The sequence below is a fragment of the Camelus bactrianus genome, chromosome 10, assembly GCF_048773025.1.
Source record: "Camelus bactrianus isolate YW-2024 breed Bactrian camel chromosome 10, ASM4877302v1, whole genome shotgun sequence".
NCBI lineage: Eukaryota > Metazoa > Chordata > Mammalia > Artiodactyla > Camelidae > Camelus > Camelus bactrianus.
In genome coordinates, this window is record NC_133548.1 from 58,847,161 (window position 1) to 58,868,537 (window position 21,377).

General features: G+C 35.4%; 1 protein-coding gene across 12 annotated transcripts in view; it reads left to right on the forward strand.

Moving 5' to 3' along the window:
- TMEM135 (transmembrane protein 135) overlaps window positions 1–21,377 on the forward strand; it is a 271,164-nt gene that overhangs the window by 75,106 nt on the left and 174,681 nt on the right. For 11 of the 12 annotated variants that reach the window (XR_012509763.1, XR_012509762.1, XM_045509053.2 and 8 more), the window contains 2 exons: window positions 7,638–7,765; window positions 9,854–9,946. Coding sequence is in view for 10 of the 12 variants with exons in the window: in XM_010973382.3 (XP_010971684.1) it covers window positions 7,638–7,765; window positions 9,854–9,946 (221 nt within the window). In the remaining 2 variants the exon portion in view is untranslated. The remainder of the gene's footprint in view (window positions 1–7,637; window positions 7,766–9,853; window positions 9,947–21,377) is intronic. The other variant, XM_045509062.2, reaches the window with a different exon arrangement.

A 21,377-nucleotide genomic window follows, 5' to 3' on the forward strand; every position in this document is an offset into this window, starting at 1 on the left:
TGTCCTTAAAGTTAACGTGAAATGATTATCACAATAGGATTAGTGAACACTCATTATCTTGTATAGATACAAAATTAAAGAAATAGAAAAAGCGGAAAGAGAAGATCTCTTTATATTTAATCTATTTGGGATTCTTTGGGCTTCATGGTCTGGATGTCCATTTCCCTATCCTGAGTCAGGAAATTTTCAATTATTACTTCTTTAAATAAGCCTTCTGCCCCTTTCTTTTTCTTTACTTGTTCTGGAACTCCCTCATTGTGTATATTATTTCTTTTGATGACATCCCAAAATTCTCATAGGCTTTCTTCATTCTCTTTCAATCTTTTTTCTTTTTGTTTTTCCACCTGGGTCTTTTCAAATGATCTGTCTTGAGCTCACCGATTTTTTTTCTTCACCTAGATCAAGTCTGTTGTTAAAGCTGTCTGTGGAATTTTTGTTTGTTTAGTCATTGTGTTCTTCAGCTCCAGAATTAATTCTTTCATTTCTTTCTCTCTTTCTTTCTTTCTGTTGTTTCCATCTCTTTGTTTAACTTCTCATTTTGGACGTGTATTGTTTTCCTGATTTTGTTTAGTTGTCTTATAGCTTACTGCATCTCTTCAAGGCAACTATTTACAATTCTTTGCCTGTCAGTTCATTGATCTCCATTTCTTTTGAGTTGGTTACTGTGCTTTATTCTGTTCCTTTGTTGGTGTCATGTTTTCCCGAGCATTCGTAATTCTGTGGCCTTATTTTGGTGTGTTTGCATTTAAAGAAGCAGGCACCTCTTCCAGTCTTTACCTCTGGCTTCTGTAGTGAAAGCCAATGAAAGCCACTTGGTGGAATCTGTGGTTGGGTTTACTGCTAGAGTCTTCAGGCAGGCTTCTGATGCCTGGGGGTGGGTTTGTGGCCTGGGTTCACTAATGTGCACGTTATACTTGGGTCCACCAGGGCAGGCCTGATGTCTGGGACTTTGGTTTTTGGCCTGAAACGTGGGTCCACTGGCTGAGCTTGGAGCCTGGTTTTTTGGCAGTTGGCCTGGCACTGGGATAGGCCTGGAGTCAGAGTCCACGGGGGCAGTTCTGCATTCTGGATCTGTATGGCTGACCAGGCACCTGATTTTACTTGGCAGGCCTGATGCTGTGTTTTGTTGTGAAGTTGGGTGCTCACTTCATTTGTCTTCCTCCTTTGGATGGGTGTTCCATGCTGGGTTGCCTGGGGTTGGAGGTGGGTGATGTGGGTAATATGACATTGTCTTTCATACCCTCTTCAGTACATCTTATTTTGTTGTTCTTCCTGGGTGTTTTAATCTCTTACCTGAAATCCTTAGCTCTTGTGAAGATATTTTTGCTCATGGATATTTGTTCAAATTGATGTTTCTACGAGGGGATGAGTGCTGGAAACCACTGCTCTTCCATCTTATAATGTCACCTCTCTGTCATTTAAGTCAACACCTTTATTTAATAAATGAGGAAGATGAAATCTAAAGAGCATTGAAATAAGTATCCATCATAGAATTTGTTAGTTGTCAAGCTGAGATTAAAAATCATATTTCCTGATTATTTTAGACTCCATCATGCTGATTATTTCTATTCTTTATTCAGATCTTTTTCTATAATAATTAATCCCCACTTTCTCATACTTCTTCCCCTCCCACCAATTTTCTAAATGTAACATGTTTATTGCAGAATGTCTCGAAGATACTCAAAAGCAAAAAGAAGATTAAAATAATCTTTTACCTCCATTTAAAGATAACAGATGCATAATGTCCTAGGATTTGTTCCATATGTTCATTAGAAAATACTGTTTTCTAGTCTGTCTTTTTGTTTTATGTATTTTGATTCATTTTTTCCCCAGGTTATTAAATAATAGTCTTCTAAAATTATATAAATATAAATAAATAAATACAAGTATATATTTAAATCATAGTATTATTGTGTACTTTGCTGTTTAGCTAAATGTTCGTACACATATTTGGAAAATTCATAAAGAATTTATTAATGTGGAATTACTTGGTCAAAGCATGGGAACAACGGCACCATTTTTGCTATAAAATGTGATGTTTGTGAAGGTGTCTGATGATGTCTGATAATGATTTTATACATGTGTGCGTGTGCCATTACAGTTACTACATGGCTAGTACAGTTACTGTTGCGTTATTTAGTTTGCTGAGTGCTTCTAAACTTTTTTCACAATGCTGTGATGTACATAGAAAATGATAAAAAATCATGTGGCATGCTAGGGAAAACTAAGATGGTTGTCACCCTGCCCTGTTACTGTAGGCCTGGCCTGCCTACCCAGTCTGTGGAGAGGATCAATATTTTGGCCACTTGTAAATCCTGGTTGGAAGCTCTGGTTACAGCACAGTGATGATAAGATCTTAGATTATTTCCCAGGTGTTGTGTCAGATTTTCCCTTTTTCTCACAGTAGACTATGCAATTTGATCTATCAATATTGCAGATATGTACAGTTTATTTACTTTACTGACATTTAGTTTTTTTGTGCTGTTTGTAATTACAGAGTGTTATGAATATGACTTTTTGTGGGAATAAGCAGTTATTTCTCTTGGGTATGTACCTGGGAGTGGAACTGTTGGGTCACAAGATAAATATCCCTTTAGTTTCATTAGATAATACCAGTTTTCTGAAGTTAAGTATGCACATTCCCTCCAGCAATGTGTGATGTTTCAGTTACTTCATTCCCAACAGTGCTTTACATCATTTCTTCTTCTTTTGACATTCTGAGTTGTGTGTGTGTGTGTAGTGGTATTTCATCGTGCAGGTCTTTGATGACTCATGATGCTAAGTGTGTTTCATATGCCCATTGACCAAGGGGATAACTGCTTTTTTTTTTTTAATTGAACTTTTTATTTTGAGATAATTGTAGATTCTTACGCAGTTGTAAGAAATTGGTTTCTCCCAATGATGTCTCTCTGCAAAATGATAGTAAAATATCACAACCAAAGTAATTGCCATTGATATAGTCAAGATACAGAACATTTCCATCACCACGAGGATCTCTCATGATGCCCTTTTATAGCAATCCTCACTTCCCTCCCTCTTGCCCACCTCCTTTTAATGCCTGGTAACCGTTAATTTATTCTTCATTTCTATGAATTTGCTTTTCATGTATGTTATTGTATATGTGTGTTGTATGAGTGGAATTGTATACTATGTGGTCTTTTGGGATTGGCCTTCTTCACTCTGCATAACTCTCTGGAAATTCATCAATATTGTGTCACTTCAGCTTGTTCCTTTTTATTGCTGAATGGAATTTCATGGTATGGATACACCTCAGTTTTTTAAACTCTTAAAGGACAAATGGGTTGTTTCCATTTTTTCACTATTGCAGACAAAGCTGCATTTGTTTGCAATACATTTGTGCATAGATTTTGTGTGAATGTACATTTTCATTTTTCTAAGGTAAACATCCAGAACTGCAGTTGCTAGATCATATGACAGTTGCTTGTTTAATTTTTAAAGAAACTGTCAAACTATTTTTCAGAATGCCCTAGCTGTTTCACATTCCTCTCAACAATGCATCAGTGATCTAATTTCTCTGCATCCTTGCCAACCTTTGGTGTTTTCAGTATTTTTTTTTTTAATTTAAGCATTCTGACAGCTGTATAGTGAAGCTCATTGTGGTTTTATTTTCCATTTCCTTAATGCCTAACGTGCTTGTCTTCCATTTGCACATCCTCTTTGGTGAAATATCTGTTTATATTTTTTTGCATTTTCTGATTGGATTGTTTATTTTTTCACTGTTGAGTTTTGAGATTTCCTTACAGATTCTAGATACTGGTTGGATATGTAGTTTACTAATATTTCTCCCATTCTATAGGTAGTCTTTTTTTTTTATCTTCTTAAGAGAAGAAATCTTTCAAAGAGAAGAAGCTTTAATTCAGAAGTGTAATTTATGATTTTTTCCTTTTATTATGAATTGTGCTTTTGCCTAGCCTTAGATCCCTAAGATTTTCTCTGATTTTTTTTTTTTTCCTGAAAGTCTTCTAGTTTTGTTTTACATTCATGTCTCTGGCTTATTTTGAGTTCTTGGAACATCTTTGCCATCATTACTTTAAACTCTTTCTCGGATAAATTGCCTATCTCCTCATTACTTATTTCTTCTGGGATTTTATCTTGTGCCTTGGCCTGGGAGATTTCCTCTGCTGCCTCGTATTGTCTTATCTTTCTATTTGTATTTTTAGGTAAGTTAGTTACATTTCTCAACCTTGGAGAAGTGGCCCTCTGTGGGAGATGTCCTATGTGTCCCAGCAGTACACTTCTCTCTTGTCACCCAAGGGACAGGGTCCAGCCAGTCCCAGTGTAGAGTATGGCCTGTGTGTGTGGATTCCTTCCACAGGCTTTGGGATTGTTGTTTTCTTAGAACTGGTGTCTGCCTCATTGATGGATGAGGCTGGACTAGAGGCTTATGAAGGTTTTGTGGCTAGAGGAATCGGTGCCTGCCCACTGCTGGTTGAAGCTTGGTCCTGGACCTCTGGTGGGTAGGGCTGTGTCTAGATTCATTTGTGGCTCAGGAGGTCTGCTGATGGGTGGGGCTGTGTTCCCACCCAGTATGTTGTTTGGCCTGAGGCTTCTCAGCCCTTAAGCCTATAGGCTATTGGGTGGGACTAGGTCTTGGTGCTAATGATCCAATCAAGATGTCAGCCTCCAGGAAAGCTCATGTAGATAAACACTCCTGGAATGTCCGCCACCAGCTTTTATGTCCTCTGGGTGAGCTGCAGCCATCCCCTACCTCCCAAGGAGACCTTCCAAAATTTAGCAGGCAGGCCTGGCCCAGGTTCCTGTGAAACCATTGCCTCTGCCCTTGGACCTGGCACACATGAGATTCTGTGTATGCTTCCCAAGAGAGTGAAGTCTCTGTTTCCCTCAGTCCCATGGGGCTCCTGGAGCTAAGCCCTACTGGCCTTCAAAACCAGATGTCCTGGGGTCTCTTCCTCCTCCCAATGCTGGAACTCTGGGCTGGGGAGCCTGACATGGGGCTCAGAACTCTCACTCCTATGGGAGGACCTCTGTGACCTAATTATTCTTCAGCCTGAGGGTTGCCCACACTGGGAGGTATGGGGCCGGATCATATAGTGAGCATGCTTCTTCTACCATCCCCCTGTAGTTCCCTCTTTATGTTTCCAGTTGAAGAAGGTCTTTTTTGCTAGGTTCCAGTCTTTTTTCCCGATCGGTGTTTAGCAGTCGGTTGTGGTTTTGTTGTAGTCAGAGGAGAGGCAAGCTCGTGGTCCTACTACTTCTCCATCTTGACCAGAAAAAATCTGGTCTGTTTTGAGTTAATTTTTGTATAAGATGTGAGACTTCGGTTGAGGCTAATTTCTTGTTTTTGCCTATGGATGTCCACTTGCTCCAGCACCATTTGTTGAAAAGGCTGCTTTTCCTCATGGAATAACCCTTGACCCGTGTGGAAAATGAGTTGGACGTATTTGTGTGAGCCTGTATCGAGGTTCTCTACTGTATTTCATTAATCTGCCCCTCTGCCAGTATCACAAAGCCTGATTGCTGTAGCTATGTGATAAACTTTGAAATTGGGTAGACTGATTCTTCCCACTTTATTCTCTTCTTCAAAGTTGTTTTAGCTCTTATAATTCCTTTGCTTTTCTATATAAATTTCAGGATAATCTTGTCTATATCTACAAACTTTTTCTGGCATTATAATAGAAGTTGTGTTAAACTCGTATATCACTTTGGGGAGGATTGACATCTTTACCATGTTGAATCTTCCTATCTATGAACATTTATTTGTATGTTTTTTGATTTCTTTTGTCAGCATTGTGTAGCTTTCAGCATGCAAGTCCTATACAAGTGTGGTAGATTTTTCCCTAAGTATTTCATATTTTTGAAGTGTTATAAATACTACTGTAGTTTTTATTTGGGTGTCCATATATTCATTACTTTTATATAGACATACAAGTAATTTTTATGTTTACCTTGTATCCTATGCCCTTGTTAAACTGCTTTATTAGTTCTAGGAGGGGTTTGTATGTGTGTGTAAAGTGATTGGGACTTTCTATGCAGACAACCAGGTAACCTGCAAATAGGCACAGTTTTGTTTCATCCTTTCCAGGAACAGAGGGGAATTTTTTCTGTAACTACTCGTATAACAGAGAATATATAATATATATTCTGCCCACTGTTAAGTCTAAAATGAAAGAGACACTATATTCTAAAACCTGAAGATACACTAGGAAATCATTAGAACTGATGAGATGGTTGAGGATCCAGGGAGTAATTGAAAATGACACCAACATTTTGTTTCTAAGTATTTGGGTGGATGTGGTGCTATTTCTTGAGGTTGGAAACTCAGGAGTAAAGGCATTTCTGGAAAATATAACAAGTTCTACTTTGGTTGTGCTAATTTTTTTGATGTCTATGGTGCATCTTATGTTGACATGTTCAATAGAGAATTTAGGGGAGACATTGCAGTTATATAAAAAATTCCTACTTTGACATGATAGATGATGCTATGGGAGAAAGCACATATAGAATAAGTAGAGATCTGAGGGAGAAATGCTGACAAAGGAATAGCATTTCGAGATATAATGGGAGGATGAAAAGAATGCACTGTCACAGAAACCACAGAAACTTGTCTTTTGTCAGAATTGACCTGTTTGTCAAGATCCAGCTTCCAGACCTTATTACCTGCCTAGTCTCTTCTCCTTTTCTGTCGTTTCCTAGTATGTATTTCTAAAGCAGTTTGTCCTTCCTCTAGTCTAGCACTTAACCACACTGCTATCTTATAGTTTATTGTTTATATGTTTCTTTCCATGTCCAGGTTTTATGTTCCTTGAAGGCAGGGATTCAGTCTTATTCATCATTGTGTTTCCTGTGTATGGCATAATTCTTAATAACTGTTTAACTGAATGAAGTAGGTAATGCTCTGAGTCTTCAAGGGGGGAGAGTAAGAAAAGAACTGACAGTTGGCCATTAGATTTGCTGATCACTGACCACAGGGAAGGTGTTATGTCTGGAATGGTGAGGAGTGAACAGAGAGTTCTCTGGTCTTCCTTTTCTCAAGTCACCCTAGCCCTTTCTTACATTTCCTCCCTCATTCCTTAATTCTGTTGTCTTAACTTTTGTTCCTTTAATAATATTGTTTCATCGTGATAGAAAAGTATTTCTTCCTGGTGACCTGTGAGAATTTACTTTTCTTCCAAATCCAGCTCATATCCCCTTCTCTATGAAATGGAATGAATGAATTTCTCTGGGTTTTTTGTTTTTTTTTTTTATCACTGAAACTCTTTAATATCCAGGTTGATAATCTCTGTCGTGTAGTTTTGTTTTAACATTCTATTTCCATTTGAATTGGACTTTATTGTTCCCATTGAAAAATGTCTTTTATTTTTCAGTTTAAGACTGTTTTTAAGGCATTATAAGTATTTACCTCAGCATTTGGAGGTTGCTTATCATGTGATCCAGTTTGTAATTTCTTGGTGTTTATTTTACCCATTATACCTTCAGTAAATTAAAGTGTCTTCTTTTCCATCCTGGAAATTGTATTTTTGTAGAGGATCCAGTAAAATACCAGAGTTCTTAGTTTAATTTTTAAATAGATGCTGTTATTCAGCGTCTTCCACATAAGAACTAATTTAAGTGGGAAAAGTTGGTTGGATTAAACAAAAGAGCCTTTTTCTTTCCAGATTGCAGCAATTCTCCGGAAACGAAAATTAGACTATTATTTACACAAACTGCTCCCTGAGATCCTACAATCTGCTACATTTCTGACTGCTAATGGGGCCTTGTTTATGGCTTTCTTTTGCATTTTAAGGTTGGTACTCATAATCACCACTGGAGGTTATTACAGATTCCTTTGTTGAAACTGAAACAAACAGATGTTTATATAAAAGTTGTGCAGGTCACTGCTTGTATATTTTTTTCTTTCTGTGAAATGATATTTATTTATCTCAAAGAAGGCTTGTAAAACCAGGGGTTGTGGGCCTCTTGGCCTAAAGATATAAGCTTCAAATTTTTGCTGTGATTTTACAGCAAAAGTGCTTTAATGTATCATTCATTTTCTGAGGCCCACTGTATTTACTGAGTTGTTAACTAGGATTTCTTAGCTTCTCAGTTTCATAGATTAGGAATTCAAAGCAACTGTTCATGATATAGGTTAGGTCCATATGCAGTGAGCAAAATTCAAAAGAACTATAAAACGCTCATGTTTATATATAAAACTTGCATATTCTACTGATGAACCTTTTGGTCCTGATTTAGTTTTATATGCATTGCTTGTGTCATATGCTTTGCAAAATATAGATACAATTAGAATTCAGTTTTTAGTGTTGTGTCATACCTAGTATGTTTATTAGATGTTTACTTTTTATCTTTTTCCCCACTGATTGTTGAAAACCCACACTTTTTTAATTTAATTTGTCAAGTTAAAATACTAACTTCACATTATAAAGTTTTAGATTGTGTAGAAGATAATTGATAAAAGTTATACTATTAAGTTATGTCTTTAAATTGACTTGCAGATCTGTGTAAGATACTCTTTATCACATGGCAAATAATAATAAATTGTTCTTGCAGCATATTTCTTTATGTTCTATGAACCTGTTTGGTTAAGTTATAGAAACATAAAATACTTATCTGTGTTCCTCCTGTAACGGACTCATTGGGTTATTTTCCTTTAATTTTTATATTCAGTGACTTGTTACATCCTTTGTGGATTTTGTGTTGGAGGGAGAGCCACCTCCATTTTTCTCAGGCAGAAAGTTTCTGATATCCATTGCAGAATAACCCATGTTGGTTTTCTAATTTTTTTTTTAAAGCTAAGCTTCAATTGAAAAGATCATTTAATCAGTGATTCTTGATCCTTATCTGTATGTATATAGTATATGTTTTTCCCTATAATACATCATTTAGCAGTTGACCAACTTTGTTCAGATAATTTCTTACAATTTTTCTGCTTCTCCCTTTCTTAGGAGCATATTGTCTTTGAAAGGAGAAAAGAGTCTTCCTAACATCTCCAGATTTCTTTCCTTTTTCTCTTTAAAAACCCAGGCAGCCAATGGCCATTTATAATGTGTGAGACACTGCAGATTCTTTCTTTCAAGGGATGCATGAAAATGAAAAAATTTCTGTACATGTATAACTAAAAAGTATAAAATACTTTAGTAAGTGATGTAAGAAAAACTTAGCAAGGGTTGTTGAAGCAAAAAGGAGAGACATTTGTTGAATGTCTATCATGTGTTAAAAACAGCAGTAGTAATAATCATGGTAACAGTAGTGATCACAGCTAATACTTTCTGAGTACTTCCTATGTGCCATGTGTGGTGCTGGAAAATAGCTCATGACAACTACATGAGATAGATAATACTAATATTCCTATTTGATAGGTAAGGAAGCTGAGAACATAGAGAGTTTGCTTAGTGAGCAGTGTTGGATCTGGGGATGTCTAAATTGATATGACTGACTAAATTATTGGAAGGAGACATCCCTGTTAGGTTGCTGTTGTAGCCTGAAGAAGAGACGGTAAGGAACTTAACTGAGGCAAGAGTAGTAGGTTGGAGAGGAATTTGAGAGATCAATTACATATGGAAATATTTAAGGGAATGATTTCACGTATGGAATAAGGGTGAAGGAGAAGACAGAGATGTCTCAAAGGGTCACACGTAGGTGGGTAAGTAGATGTTGATGTCATTAGCCTGGGAAAAGAGAGGAGAAAGAACGAGTTCATGGAGATAGGGGAGAGAGATCATGAGTTTGGTTTGGACATGTTGAATTTAAGGTGCTGTGGGTATTAAGCCAGAAGGTGGACTGAGAAGGGGAACTTCTATGAGAAGGGGAGCTTTTACTTAATAACTGAAATGAACAACTAGAAATTTCATACAAACATTCCAAATTTCAATTTCAGGAAGATACTCGGAAAATTCTACTCATGGAGTCCCGGCTTTGGTGCCGCTTTGCCAGCATCTTATGTGGCCATTCTAATTGAAAGAAAAAGCAGGTAAAAATTTACATATCTATGTATTTAATAGAACTGTTTTCCTGTTCCTCACCCCAACTAGAGATTTTTTTTTTTGATTATTGTTTATCGTGGTCCAGGGATAAAAAATATTTCCACATATATTCTTCAGTCTTACAAATATTTGATGGACAATTTAATTTTATACGAATATTATTTGTTTTTAAGCCTATAAAATATAAAGACTGACATTATATAGCAATAACGCCCATGGGTCTTTGTTTACTAAAAACTTAGAGAGTTCTCTGATGTGCCAAACTAAAGCAGGGCATGCATAAATTCTAACTAAAGATCTTTTCCATAACCATAATACTAGGAAAATTAACAATAGTTTTCTGTTATCATCTTGTTTTGTAATTTGCTTCAGCCTCATTGACTTCTATTAAATCAATTATTTTTAAGATGCCTTCTCATTAAAAACATTTTTCATTTTTATCAACTTGAAAATGTTTCATGTGGAATAATAAGATTTCCATAAAATGTTATAGACTGTTATGTAAATTGTTTAGTCAGGTTAATAGCTGAAGTTAAAGATTTTGCATAAAAGAATTTTTACCATCTCAGGAATAATTATTTTTATTGCTGAGAACTGCTTTAATTCCATCTTTATCCGAGAGAATCAAGATGTGGTCATGTATTTATCAAAATGGGGTCATGTTTCAGTTTATGAAGATGTTTATTATAATCATTGATCCACTAGTTGGAATATAGATAGATCTTATTAGGTAACTAAATATTTACTTAAATACCTGGAGCCATTTTAATGCATTGTAAATTTAGTAGTATCTAAATTTTGTGATTCTCTGTTTGATTATATCATAATACTTTCAGATTATTAAAATTACTAACATCAAAGGATGTTATAACCCCAGCAAAATCAAGTCAGCATTGCTAGAAACATAGGTTACCCTACCTGAGAGGACAGTACAGAAGAGTCATTTAGAGTGTGGATTCTGGAGCAGACTCACAGACATAGAAAACAAACTTATGGTTACCAGGGGGGAAGAGGGTGGGACGGGATAAATTGGGAGTTTGAGATTTGCAGATACTAACTACTATATATAAAATAGATAAACAACAAGTTTATACTGTAGAGCATAGGGAACTATATTCAATCTTATAGTAACCTATAATGAAAAAGAATATGAAAAGGATGTATGTATATGTGTGACTGAAACATTATGCTGTACACCAGAAATTGACACACTATTATAAAGTGATTATACTTAAATGAAAAAAGAAAGGGATGTGGATTCTGGAGCTATCTTATCTGGCTTGGGAGACTGGCTCTGCCACTTATGGTGCAACTTGTATGGCTTATTCCTTACCTGAAAAATGGAGGTAGGGCTAATCTACTCATGAAGTTGTTCAGAGAATTAAATGAGTTAATTATATATATAAACGTGCTTAGAAGGGTGCCTGACACATGGTAACACATGGCTAATTGTTAAGTATTTATTGGGTTTTGCCCAGAAGTAATGAGGGAGTAGTTCTGGTGATTGCAACTTCCTGATCAATTTAAGAGTGTGAATATTCGTTTTGGAAACATGATTCCAAAAATATGTTGCTCATACATGAAACTTTAAGGACACTTTAAACCAAGTTTGCTTTGATTTATTTATTTTTAGCACTTGCATAAGATAGCATTTTTGAAGTTATCTGCCTACTTTTCAATAGAAAATGTTGAAATGAATACCTGTGTAATCATCACCTAGTCAGCAGTTGTTAACATTTTGCTATTTTTACTTTATGTGTCTGTGTGATTATATGTCCATGTATGTGTGGCATTTTGTTTGTGTGTGTGTGTGTGTGTGTATGAACCACATGGAAGTATACTGTAGACATCATGACATGTTACTCCTGAATACCTCAGCATGCATATTCTCAAATAAGGATACATTCTTACATAGTCGCAAACACTGTTATCACACATAAGAAAATTAGCAGTCATTCCCTAATACCATCTTACCCATATTGTCCTAAAGTGCTTTATAGCTGTTTTTTAAAATCAGAATCTAGTCAAAGTTGGTGTATGGTGTTATATTTCTTTATTTTCTTTTAATATAGGTAAATCTCCCCACTTTTTCCACTATGGAATTGACTTACTGATGTGACCAGTCCAGTTGTAAGACATTTCTAGTTTTGTCTGAAATTTTTCCTCAAGGGATTGTTTAATTGCTATTTCCTGTGAACTTGAAGTTCAGTCTAAAGACTTGATTAGATTCAGATTAAACATTCTTGGTAAGAATTTACTTCATAGATGATGCCAAGGCCAGCAGGAGGTCCATAGTTCTAAATAGTTGCAAGTGTGAATATGTGATTAAAGTGATAATCACCAGATCTTTCCAATAAATCTGTTATTTATGGTGAATTAGATGAATGGATTTCCTGACATTCCACAGTCCTTGCTTTGATAGAATGAACCTCAGTTGATCATGACATCCCTGTTTGTGAAATTGGCTAGTTGTGTGTGTTGTTTGTGTGTATAGTCTTTATCACGTTTAGTATCAGCGTCATGTTTATAAAGTATGTCACAAGTTTTCATTTTTTTCCCCCTTCTCTGTATAGTTTAAGTAGCAAGGAATTTTCTGGCCTTTGAGTATTTGGTCTGTTCCTCTGTGAAACATCCTAGGCATGGTGACTCTTTCGGGCATGGTAGTTCTTAGAAAAAGTTATCAGTTTCCTCTGTGGAAACTGATCTGTTTAAATTTTCAACTCACTCGGTAGAGAAAGAATTTTAGGAACTTCCTCTAACAGCTAGAAAGTTATCCATCTCTTAAAAAATTATCCATTTCCCAGAAATTATCCATTTTATAAAGATTTTTGTATTTGCATGGAATTTGTACAAAATAGTCTATTATGATTTGATTGAATTTTATGTTTTCAGTGGTTATTTCTCAACTTGTTATTTATTTTGTATAATTGTATTGTTAGCTAGTAATTTTGTTCATTTTGCTTTTCAAGGAATCATCTTATTTATTAGGTCTTTATTTTGGTTTTTTAATTCAATTTTTGCTTTTATTGTTTTTTTCCTTCCATTTTGGCTAATTTGCTTTCCTTTTTAAAATCTCTTTAGTTTGATATTTTATTTCCATTCTTAAAGTTATATTGATTCAAGTATTGAATGCTGTGAATTTCTGATCACTGCTTTAATTACATCCCATAGATTCTGATACGTAGTATTTTCCTTATCATTTCTAGAAATTCTGTAACTTCGGTTTATATCTCTCTTTTGATATAAGAATTATTTAGTAGAGAACTTAAGAAGATGGAAGAGCCTCTTTATTGTTTCTGTGGGATGATCTTCATCAAGTTCAGGGAAGTTCACATCTACTCTTAGTTTGCTGAGATCCTTGATGCCTTTAAGTTTCCTCCATGCCTTTTCATGGCTTGCTAGGTCATTTCTTTTTAGCACTGAATAATATTCCATGATCTGGATGTACCAAAGTGTATTTATCCATTGACCTACTGACAGACATCTTGGTTGCTTCCAAATTTTGGTAATTATGGATAAAGCTGCTATAAACAGCCATGTGCAGGTTTTTGTATGGACATAAATATTCAACTCCTTTGGATAATTATTAATGCTTTGAATAAGAAATCTATTCTACCAAGTTTAAGACACATCATTTTTTCTTTAAGAGAGGGGTATCACTGCTGGATCATATAGTCAGAGTATGTTTGATTTTGTAAGAAACTGCCAGCTGTCTTCCAAAGTGACTGGCCAGTTTTTACTGCACTAGCAATGAGTGAGAATCCTGTTGCTTCGCATCTTCACCAGCATTTAGTGTCATATGTGTTCTTAATTTTGGCCATTCTAATGTGTGTGGTGGTATTTCATTGTTGTTTTAATTTGCATTTCCTTGATGATGTATGTTGTGGGGCATTTTTTCATAAGCTTATTTATTTTAATCTCTATGTGTCTTTATGTTTAAAGTGGGTTTCTTGTAGATGACATACAGTTGGGTTGTTTTTGGATTAACTCTGAGAATCTCTGTCTTTTAATTGGTGTATTTACACCACGGACATTCACAGTGATTATTTACCATATTTGTTATTATTTGCTCTTGTTGCCCATGTTCTTTGTTTTGATTTTTGTCTTCCACTCTTATTCTGCCTTTTGTGGTTTTAACTGAACATTTAAAATAGTTCCATTTTCTCTCCTTTCTTAACATGTAAGTTATACTTTTTTTAGTGATTGCCTTAGTTTTTACAGTATACACTTAGAACTCATTCAAGCCCACTTTTAAATAACACTATACTCCTTTACGGGTAGTGAGATTTATAGTAACAAAATAGTCCCAATTCCTTCCTTCTGTGTTTTGTATCATTGTTGTCTTTCACTTATAAGGATACATAGCACACACACAGATACATAGACACGCAGACACACACACACACACACACACACACACACACGATACATACATAAGTGTAACTAATCAAGTACGTTGTTGCTAGTATTTTGAACAAATTGTTATCTGTTAGGACAATTAAAATTAAGAAAAAAAGAGCAATAACATTTAAAATCTTACCTTCACCTCTTTGATGCTCTACCTTTCTTCATGTAGGTGAGTTTCTAACTCGTATTTTTCTTCTCTCTAGAGAACATTTAACATTTCTTGCAGAGCAGGTCTCCTGGCAACAAATACTCTCAGTTTTGTTTGTCTGGTAGAGTCTTTATTTGTCCTTCCCTTTTGAAGGATAATTTCACAGGGTGCAGAATTCTGGGTTGGCAGTTTTCTCCTTTCAGTGCTGTAAATGTTTCACTCCATTATCTTGTTTGCATGGTTTCTGAGAAGTCAGATGTAATTCTTATCTTTGTTCCTCTATAGGTAAGGTGTGTTTTTCCTCTGGCTTCATTCAGGATTTTTCTTTATCTTTGATTTTCTGTAGTATGAATAAGCTATGCCTAAGTGTAGTTTTGTTTTGGCGTTTATCCTGCTTGGAGTTCTGTAAGCTTCCTGGATCTGTGGTTTGGGGGTCTGACATTAATTGGGAAATATTCTCAGTCGTTACTCTTTCACGTATTTCTTCTGTGATTCTCCTCTTATTCTCATTACACAAATGTTACACCTTTTGTAATTCTCCCATAGTCCTTGGATATTCTGGGTTTTTTTTCCAGCCTTTGTTCTCTTTGCTTTTCAGTTTCTGAGGATTCTACTGATAGAGCTGTAGTTCAGAGTCTCAGCTGTGCTCAGTCTACAAGTAATCCCGTCAGAGGCATTCTTTATGGTTCTTAGGATTTCCATCTCTTTGCCTGCATTGCTCATTTGTTCTTACATGCTGTCTACTTTGTCCATTAGCGCTCTTAGCATATTAATCACTGTTGTCTTAAATCCCAGATCTGCTAATTCCAACACCCCTGCCGTGTTTGGTTCTGATGCTTGCTCTTCTCTTCAAGTTGTGTTTTGCCTTGTAACTTTTTCTTGTTAGTCGGACAGGATGTACCAGGTAAAAGCAATTGCTATAAATAGGCCTTTAGAAAGGTGGTGGGAGGGGAGAGGGGAGGGGAAGTGTTCTATCGCCGTTTGATTAGATTTCAGCCTTCCAGTGAGCCTATGCCTGTGGACTGTGAACTTCACAAGTGTTTCTCAATTTCCCGCTCCTGCTTGGCGGGGCAGGTTGGCTAGTGTGTGCTGGAGTAGGCTGTTTCACTTCTTTCCTGTGGAATTCTGGAGCCACCTAGAGCTGGGTATTTTCCTCCCCAGGTGAGTTAGTTCTGATAATATCCCAGCACGCCAGGCTCTGTTTAACTAGTTTCTCCTGTGGGCACGTCTTGTTAAGAACAGGGCACTCTGGCTTATTTCAAAATGGTTCCTTTTCCGTCCCCCTGCTTGGAAGCATAAGAGGATTTTTCTCTGATATTCACTGTGAGAACTCAGTCAAGCTCTAGGAGGTAAAACACAAAAGTGTGGGGCCCCCATTAGACTGGTGCCCCTGGAGTTTTCAACTCTGACTGTGCCTCCTACTATTTGTCCCAACTCCCGCACTGAGCCTTCTGCTCCTTATCGGTTACAGCGTGGGTTTTCCTGTCCTGGGTCTCATTCCCTCCCTCCGGGGTTGAGCTTGTGTCTCTGCTCTGGTACGTTGTGATTCTCTGTATCTGCCTGCAGTCTCTCCAGTTTTGGGCACACCAGTTTGCAGTGTGACCTTACGTCTCTTATGGATACTGACTTTTCAGTTTGTTCAGCTTTTTATTTAGTGTTAGAACTGACTGATCACTTCTAGCTCCTTACATGGAAACTGGAAACTGGAAGAATAGTTTGGGTTTTTTTTTAGAATTCTATTTTTTCTTCTTTCCTTTCCTTTTCCCTTTTCCCCCTTTCCTTTCCGTTCCTTTCTTTTTTGTTCTTATTCTACAGACTGTTATCTATAACTTTATAGCTTCTTAGTGTTAATATTGTCATCTCGCAAAATGTAGAAATATGTTTAGGTCCATCTTAGAGGCTGCTTTCCATGGATCCCTTTTTATCCTCTTTTCTTTTTTTCTTTTTATTTTTTGGGGGAGAATAGTCATTTACTCTGGCACTAGGAATTCAGCAGACTGCTCTTTCTCCCCTGGGTTGTAATGCTTCTTGTCATTTATCAGTTTTTCATATACGTGTGTGTTGTTGATTTCTCAGTTCTTTCCTCTTGTGTTAAGTCTAGGTCTTATCTTTACAATTTTAGTTTCAAAACAGTCAAACTTTTCTTTGAAGATCAACATTTGTTTGACTACCCTAATACCAAACTAATACTGAGTTTTTAAAAGCTGTAACTTTTTAAGGCATAAAGAGATTTCCTGAAAGTCAGGCGATAACTTGGATTTTGGTTACTAGTTTATTTCCTATTCTTTTTTTACATTTAATAGTTAATTTTTTTTTAAAGCTTTCTGCTTTTATTTTTTTCAAGTAAGCTATTGCACTAGTGTTTTATTCATAGGCACTGGGCATTCATAGAAAATTTGTAGGTGTTCTAGATTATGACCTGTTCTAAATATTAATTGGAGTAGATTTACTGTTTTGAGATCTATTCAGAATTTTAAACTTAGCTTCTCTATAAGTATTATTCCATGGTTGCTGAAGAAAAATTGATTTTTATCTTGTGATTGTTACATGGTTGAACTTTTGTGATATATGTTGATTTTTATTTATTAGGTGATGCAGTTAATACCTGGAAATAGCTCTTGAGTTCCTTTTTTGAGAGATACGTGTGTATACATGCATCAGCCACAAACACTAGTTTGGGGGTCTAATTAAAAACTTTGAAATTTAATTTTACAGTATTGTTCAGAAGCTAGTGACTTACTTTTTAAAAGGCGAGTTTAAAAATTGTTTTTGGTGTTAACTTAAAACCCAGGAAAGCGAGTCTTTTTGCTTTCTTTCTTTCCAAGTTGCTTTATAGTGTGTCGTATTTAAGAAAGTCTGGTCTATGTTTATCTTGAATTGTGCAAAAGTTAACTTAGTGGTCTTACTTGCTTTGAAAAGTATTTTTTACTTACTATGGATTTTTATTAAGATTTCATTAAATATGAAAAAAAGATTTCATTAAATATCAAGATCCCTTAATAGATTATAAGTAATTTACAAAGTTTTAAGTTGTGTGTGTTTAAAAATAATTATATCTAGTGCCCCAAGTGAAGCACGTTAGTATTATAGTTGGTGGAGATAGTAGGCAGCTTGAAATGTGAGTGTAAACTCAGGGGAAGCATGGAAGTTATAAAAATAAGAAGGGACGTTTCCTCCTTGTAGGTGGCCATTGAAGCTCTGGTAGAAGATCAGGGTCTCAAAGCTCAGAATAAGGAATGGTCTGAAATTTATGACATCACTTATACATGGAATCTAAAAAAAATGACATGAACTTATTTACAAAATAGAAGGAGACTCACAGATAGAAAACTTACGGTTACCTAGTGGTGGAATTGGGCAGGGGGCTGCAGATTAGTTTGGAGTTTGGGATTAGCAGATATACACTGCTATGTACAAAACAGATAAACAGCAAGGTCTTCCTGTACAGCACAGGGAATTATATTCAATGGCTTGCAGCAGCCTGTAATGAAAAAGAATATGTGTATATTTATGTATAACTGAATCACTATGCTGTACACCAGAAACTAATACAATGTTGTAAATCAACTATACTTAAATTAAAAAAAAAAAAAAGCAGTCTGAGGTTAGAAGTTGGTAAACAGCAACATTTAAGGAATCAGTTTTCCATGGATCTTTTATCAGTGGATCAGTTGTCAGATCATCCTTTTAAAAATAAGTATTTATAATATATTAGAAAGAGTGGAAGATATAGAATGTGGAGGATTGGAAGTTTTTTTAAATTAGCAAATAGTGGTAATCCTAATTTTTAAATCTAAAGCTTTATTTATAATGAAATCTTTATTCAGATTATACATTTTGTACTCAGTTGTATAATCAGCTTTTCAAAAAGCATTTAATGAAGTGCAAACATGCAATATGGTTATACACACACACACATATGTAGGATGGATGCATAGATGTGTAAGGAAAGATCTATCTATATTCATAAATATATCTTCATCTGTATTGATTTAACTTTCTTTCCTCTCTCTCCAACGTATTCATCCACTCATCCATTTATCCATCCAGCCATCCTTCCCAGTCTCCCTGTCTCCCTTTACGGAATTAAGCATGCTTTGCCAGCTAGTTCTTGACACCTTGTAAGAGGGCAGCTTACTTAAATCTTAATCGCATCATTGTGGGGTTCTTCGAAAGCTTTGAAGTTGTTTCCAGGGTTGCTTAAAAAATTTGTGCCACAAAGAACTGTGATCATAGTGACTCAGCAGGAAGCGTTGGTAACATCTAGTTTATCCCTAGGTGGGCTGTTAGGAACTAGTCTTCTTCTTCTTTTTCTTTTTCTAGGAAGTGCTTTGTTTGTGATTCAGAAAGAAGTTGTTCTGATGGATTTTGTTTTGTAGAATTGTTATGGATTTGCTTTGATATTTAGTATTAGTTTAGATAAATTAAAACTGCAGGGTGCTCAAACACGGACATGGATTAAAGTATCAAAAACTGCACATTTATTCTAATCATATTCATGGGTTCACTTGTTAAATTACACTGTTAGTTGTGAAACTTCTAAGCAGATATAACCAAAATAATGCAGCTATATAATATGTGAATAAAAGAATACCATGAATTTGGCCTATAATAAATAATTGGTATTTCCAAGTTTCAGTGTCATGTTATCTTCACCAAAAGAAAATTAAATTACCTTGCAGTCTTCTGAAAGGCATACTCTGTATTATCTACTGTATATATAATAGAACATAATTATAGACTCTTGTTCTAGACTGGAAGTTTATCTTATGCATTCCTATACCTTAAAGAAGTATTTTTACACTCTTCTAAAACATTCTAACAGATGAAAATCTGTTATATCTTGAAAGACTTTCTAAAATGATTAAATAGCATCTCTTAGTAAACCATTACAATGTTTAGGAACATTCGCTTTGTTTTTCTTTAATCTCTAATTTCTTCTTATCTAGAACACTTATGTATATATAGAATATATAAATATTTAGAATTTAGACGTTACACCATTCTAACTGTATTCTGTAGTAACTTTAGTTATGAAATGTGTTACCTACAGTGTTACTCAGAAATTTGAGCAAGTTAGCTAAAGAATATATACACTAAAGTTGCCAGAAAAAAGCATTATTGTCCATCTACTTAGATAAAATAATGTCATTAGAAGGGAATACTTGGAATTTCAATAAAATGTGAGGATACCTTTTAGTTTACTGAGATGTTAAGAAAATTTAATTATTTTTACTATTTTCCCGTAGGAATAGCGTTACTCTGATTGCGTAGAGTTAGTTCTTACAGCAGGGGTTCTTAATACTTTTTTAGATAATACCCTCTGCTGTGCACACCCACTTGCATTTTGCTTGAAGGTTTGAGAGATTCAGCCCCTTCCCCCATCAAAAAAAAAAAAAAATGAAGAAGCAGCTTATCTGTGGTTTTAAAAAGTTCTCCACTAACTTTAGACTGCTTATTCGCTGAGCTTCACCAATCTTCTGATCTAGTGATGCTCAGTAGACTGGGAGTATTTGTGTATCAGATTTGTGAAGTTTAAAAAGATATTGTCCTCCTTCTTGACCCCAGCCCTCCCTCTTTACTCCTAGGCAGTCTTTTGTTCTAATTGGCACCTCCCCCTTCCCCATCACTGTTGTAGCAGTGTTTTAATGTTATAACTTGGTTTCCAGAGAGAAGTTACCCACTAGGAAGGGAGTGACATGTTTGTCTTCAGACTTAGGCTAGATATGGTCAAGTGTTAAATAATAAAATGGTATTTAATTAACTTATTAATTTCCTGTGATACTGAACATCTCTGGAGAAGTGATAAAATAAATCACTGTTCTGATATTCTGCACCTACCAGGTTGACATTGGAATGGAGGTGGAAGACACTGTAGCAGGGAAATGCACCAAAGAGTGGCTATATTCTTCATTATTTGGAAACGATAAACTGAAACTTGAGACCAGAACAGGACATAATCTAATAACAGTACATCCTCTGCTTTTTTCCAGTGACAAGAGTGTGTCAAGGCTTTATTCATCCTTAAGGCACAGAAGCCTATTAGGACACCATATTAAGCAAGTCAGTGAATTTTAGAAATAAAACTTAGTAATGCAAAGATTTTTTTTTTTTTGCTGTAGAAGCAGAGCATTGGGAAAAAAACATGAAACTGGTGTCGGATGAGCTTGCTTTTTGCTACTTTTTTATTTTTAAGGAAATCACTTAATTTCTCTGCTTCTTGGTTTTCAATAGACTGAGGAAAATTGTATCTGTGTTACACTACATAGAACTAGTGAGAAGATAAAATCTGATTTCATGATATTAAGTATACCTTGTAAATTATTAAATTTTATGCAGGTGTAAGATAAAAGGATCGTGTTTTTGCTTGCTAGTAAATTGGTATCATTAATCGGCCCTTCTGTCTAGTGGCTATCTTTTGTGACTATATTTCTATTAAGTATGTCTACTATGTGTTCTTTTTTATAAGGCTGGGTTCCTCTACCATTTGTTTAGTGCCTATCCTGGTACTATTGCAGGTTTGTGATATTATGAAGGTGAACAAGATAATCTTTGCTCAGTAGAGATAAACAGTTACAGATGGAAGCTAGTGGTGATTCTGGAGTTGGATTACTGTCAGTATTAGAGGCAGAATTAGATTAGAGGAACAAATGTTTTTGAAGATAACATACATTAATTCACTTTATAATGAAATGTATTTTCAGGTACTACCACTGAAATTACAGAAATTATATTTTTATTTTGGTTTTGTAATTAAGAATTTCTTTCCTTCATATGTAACCAGCCATTGGTAAGAATAGGTATCATTTGAGAAGGATTTAACTTTGCTGTGTTTGTGTGACTCTTGGATGTTGATGTTACCC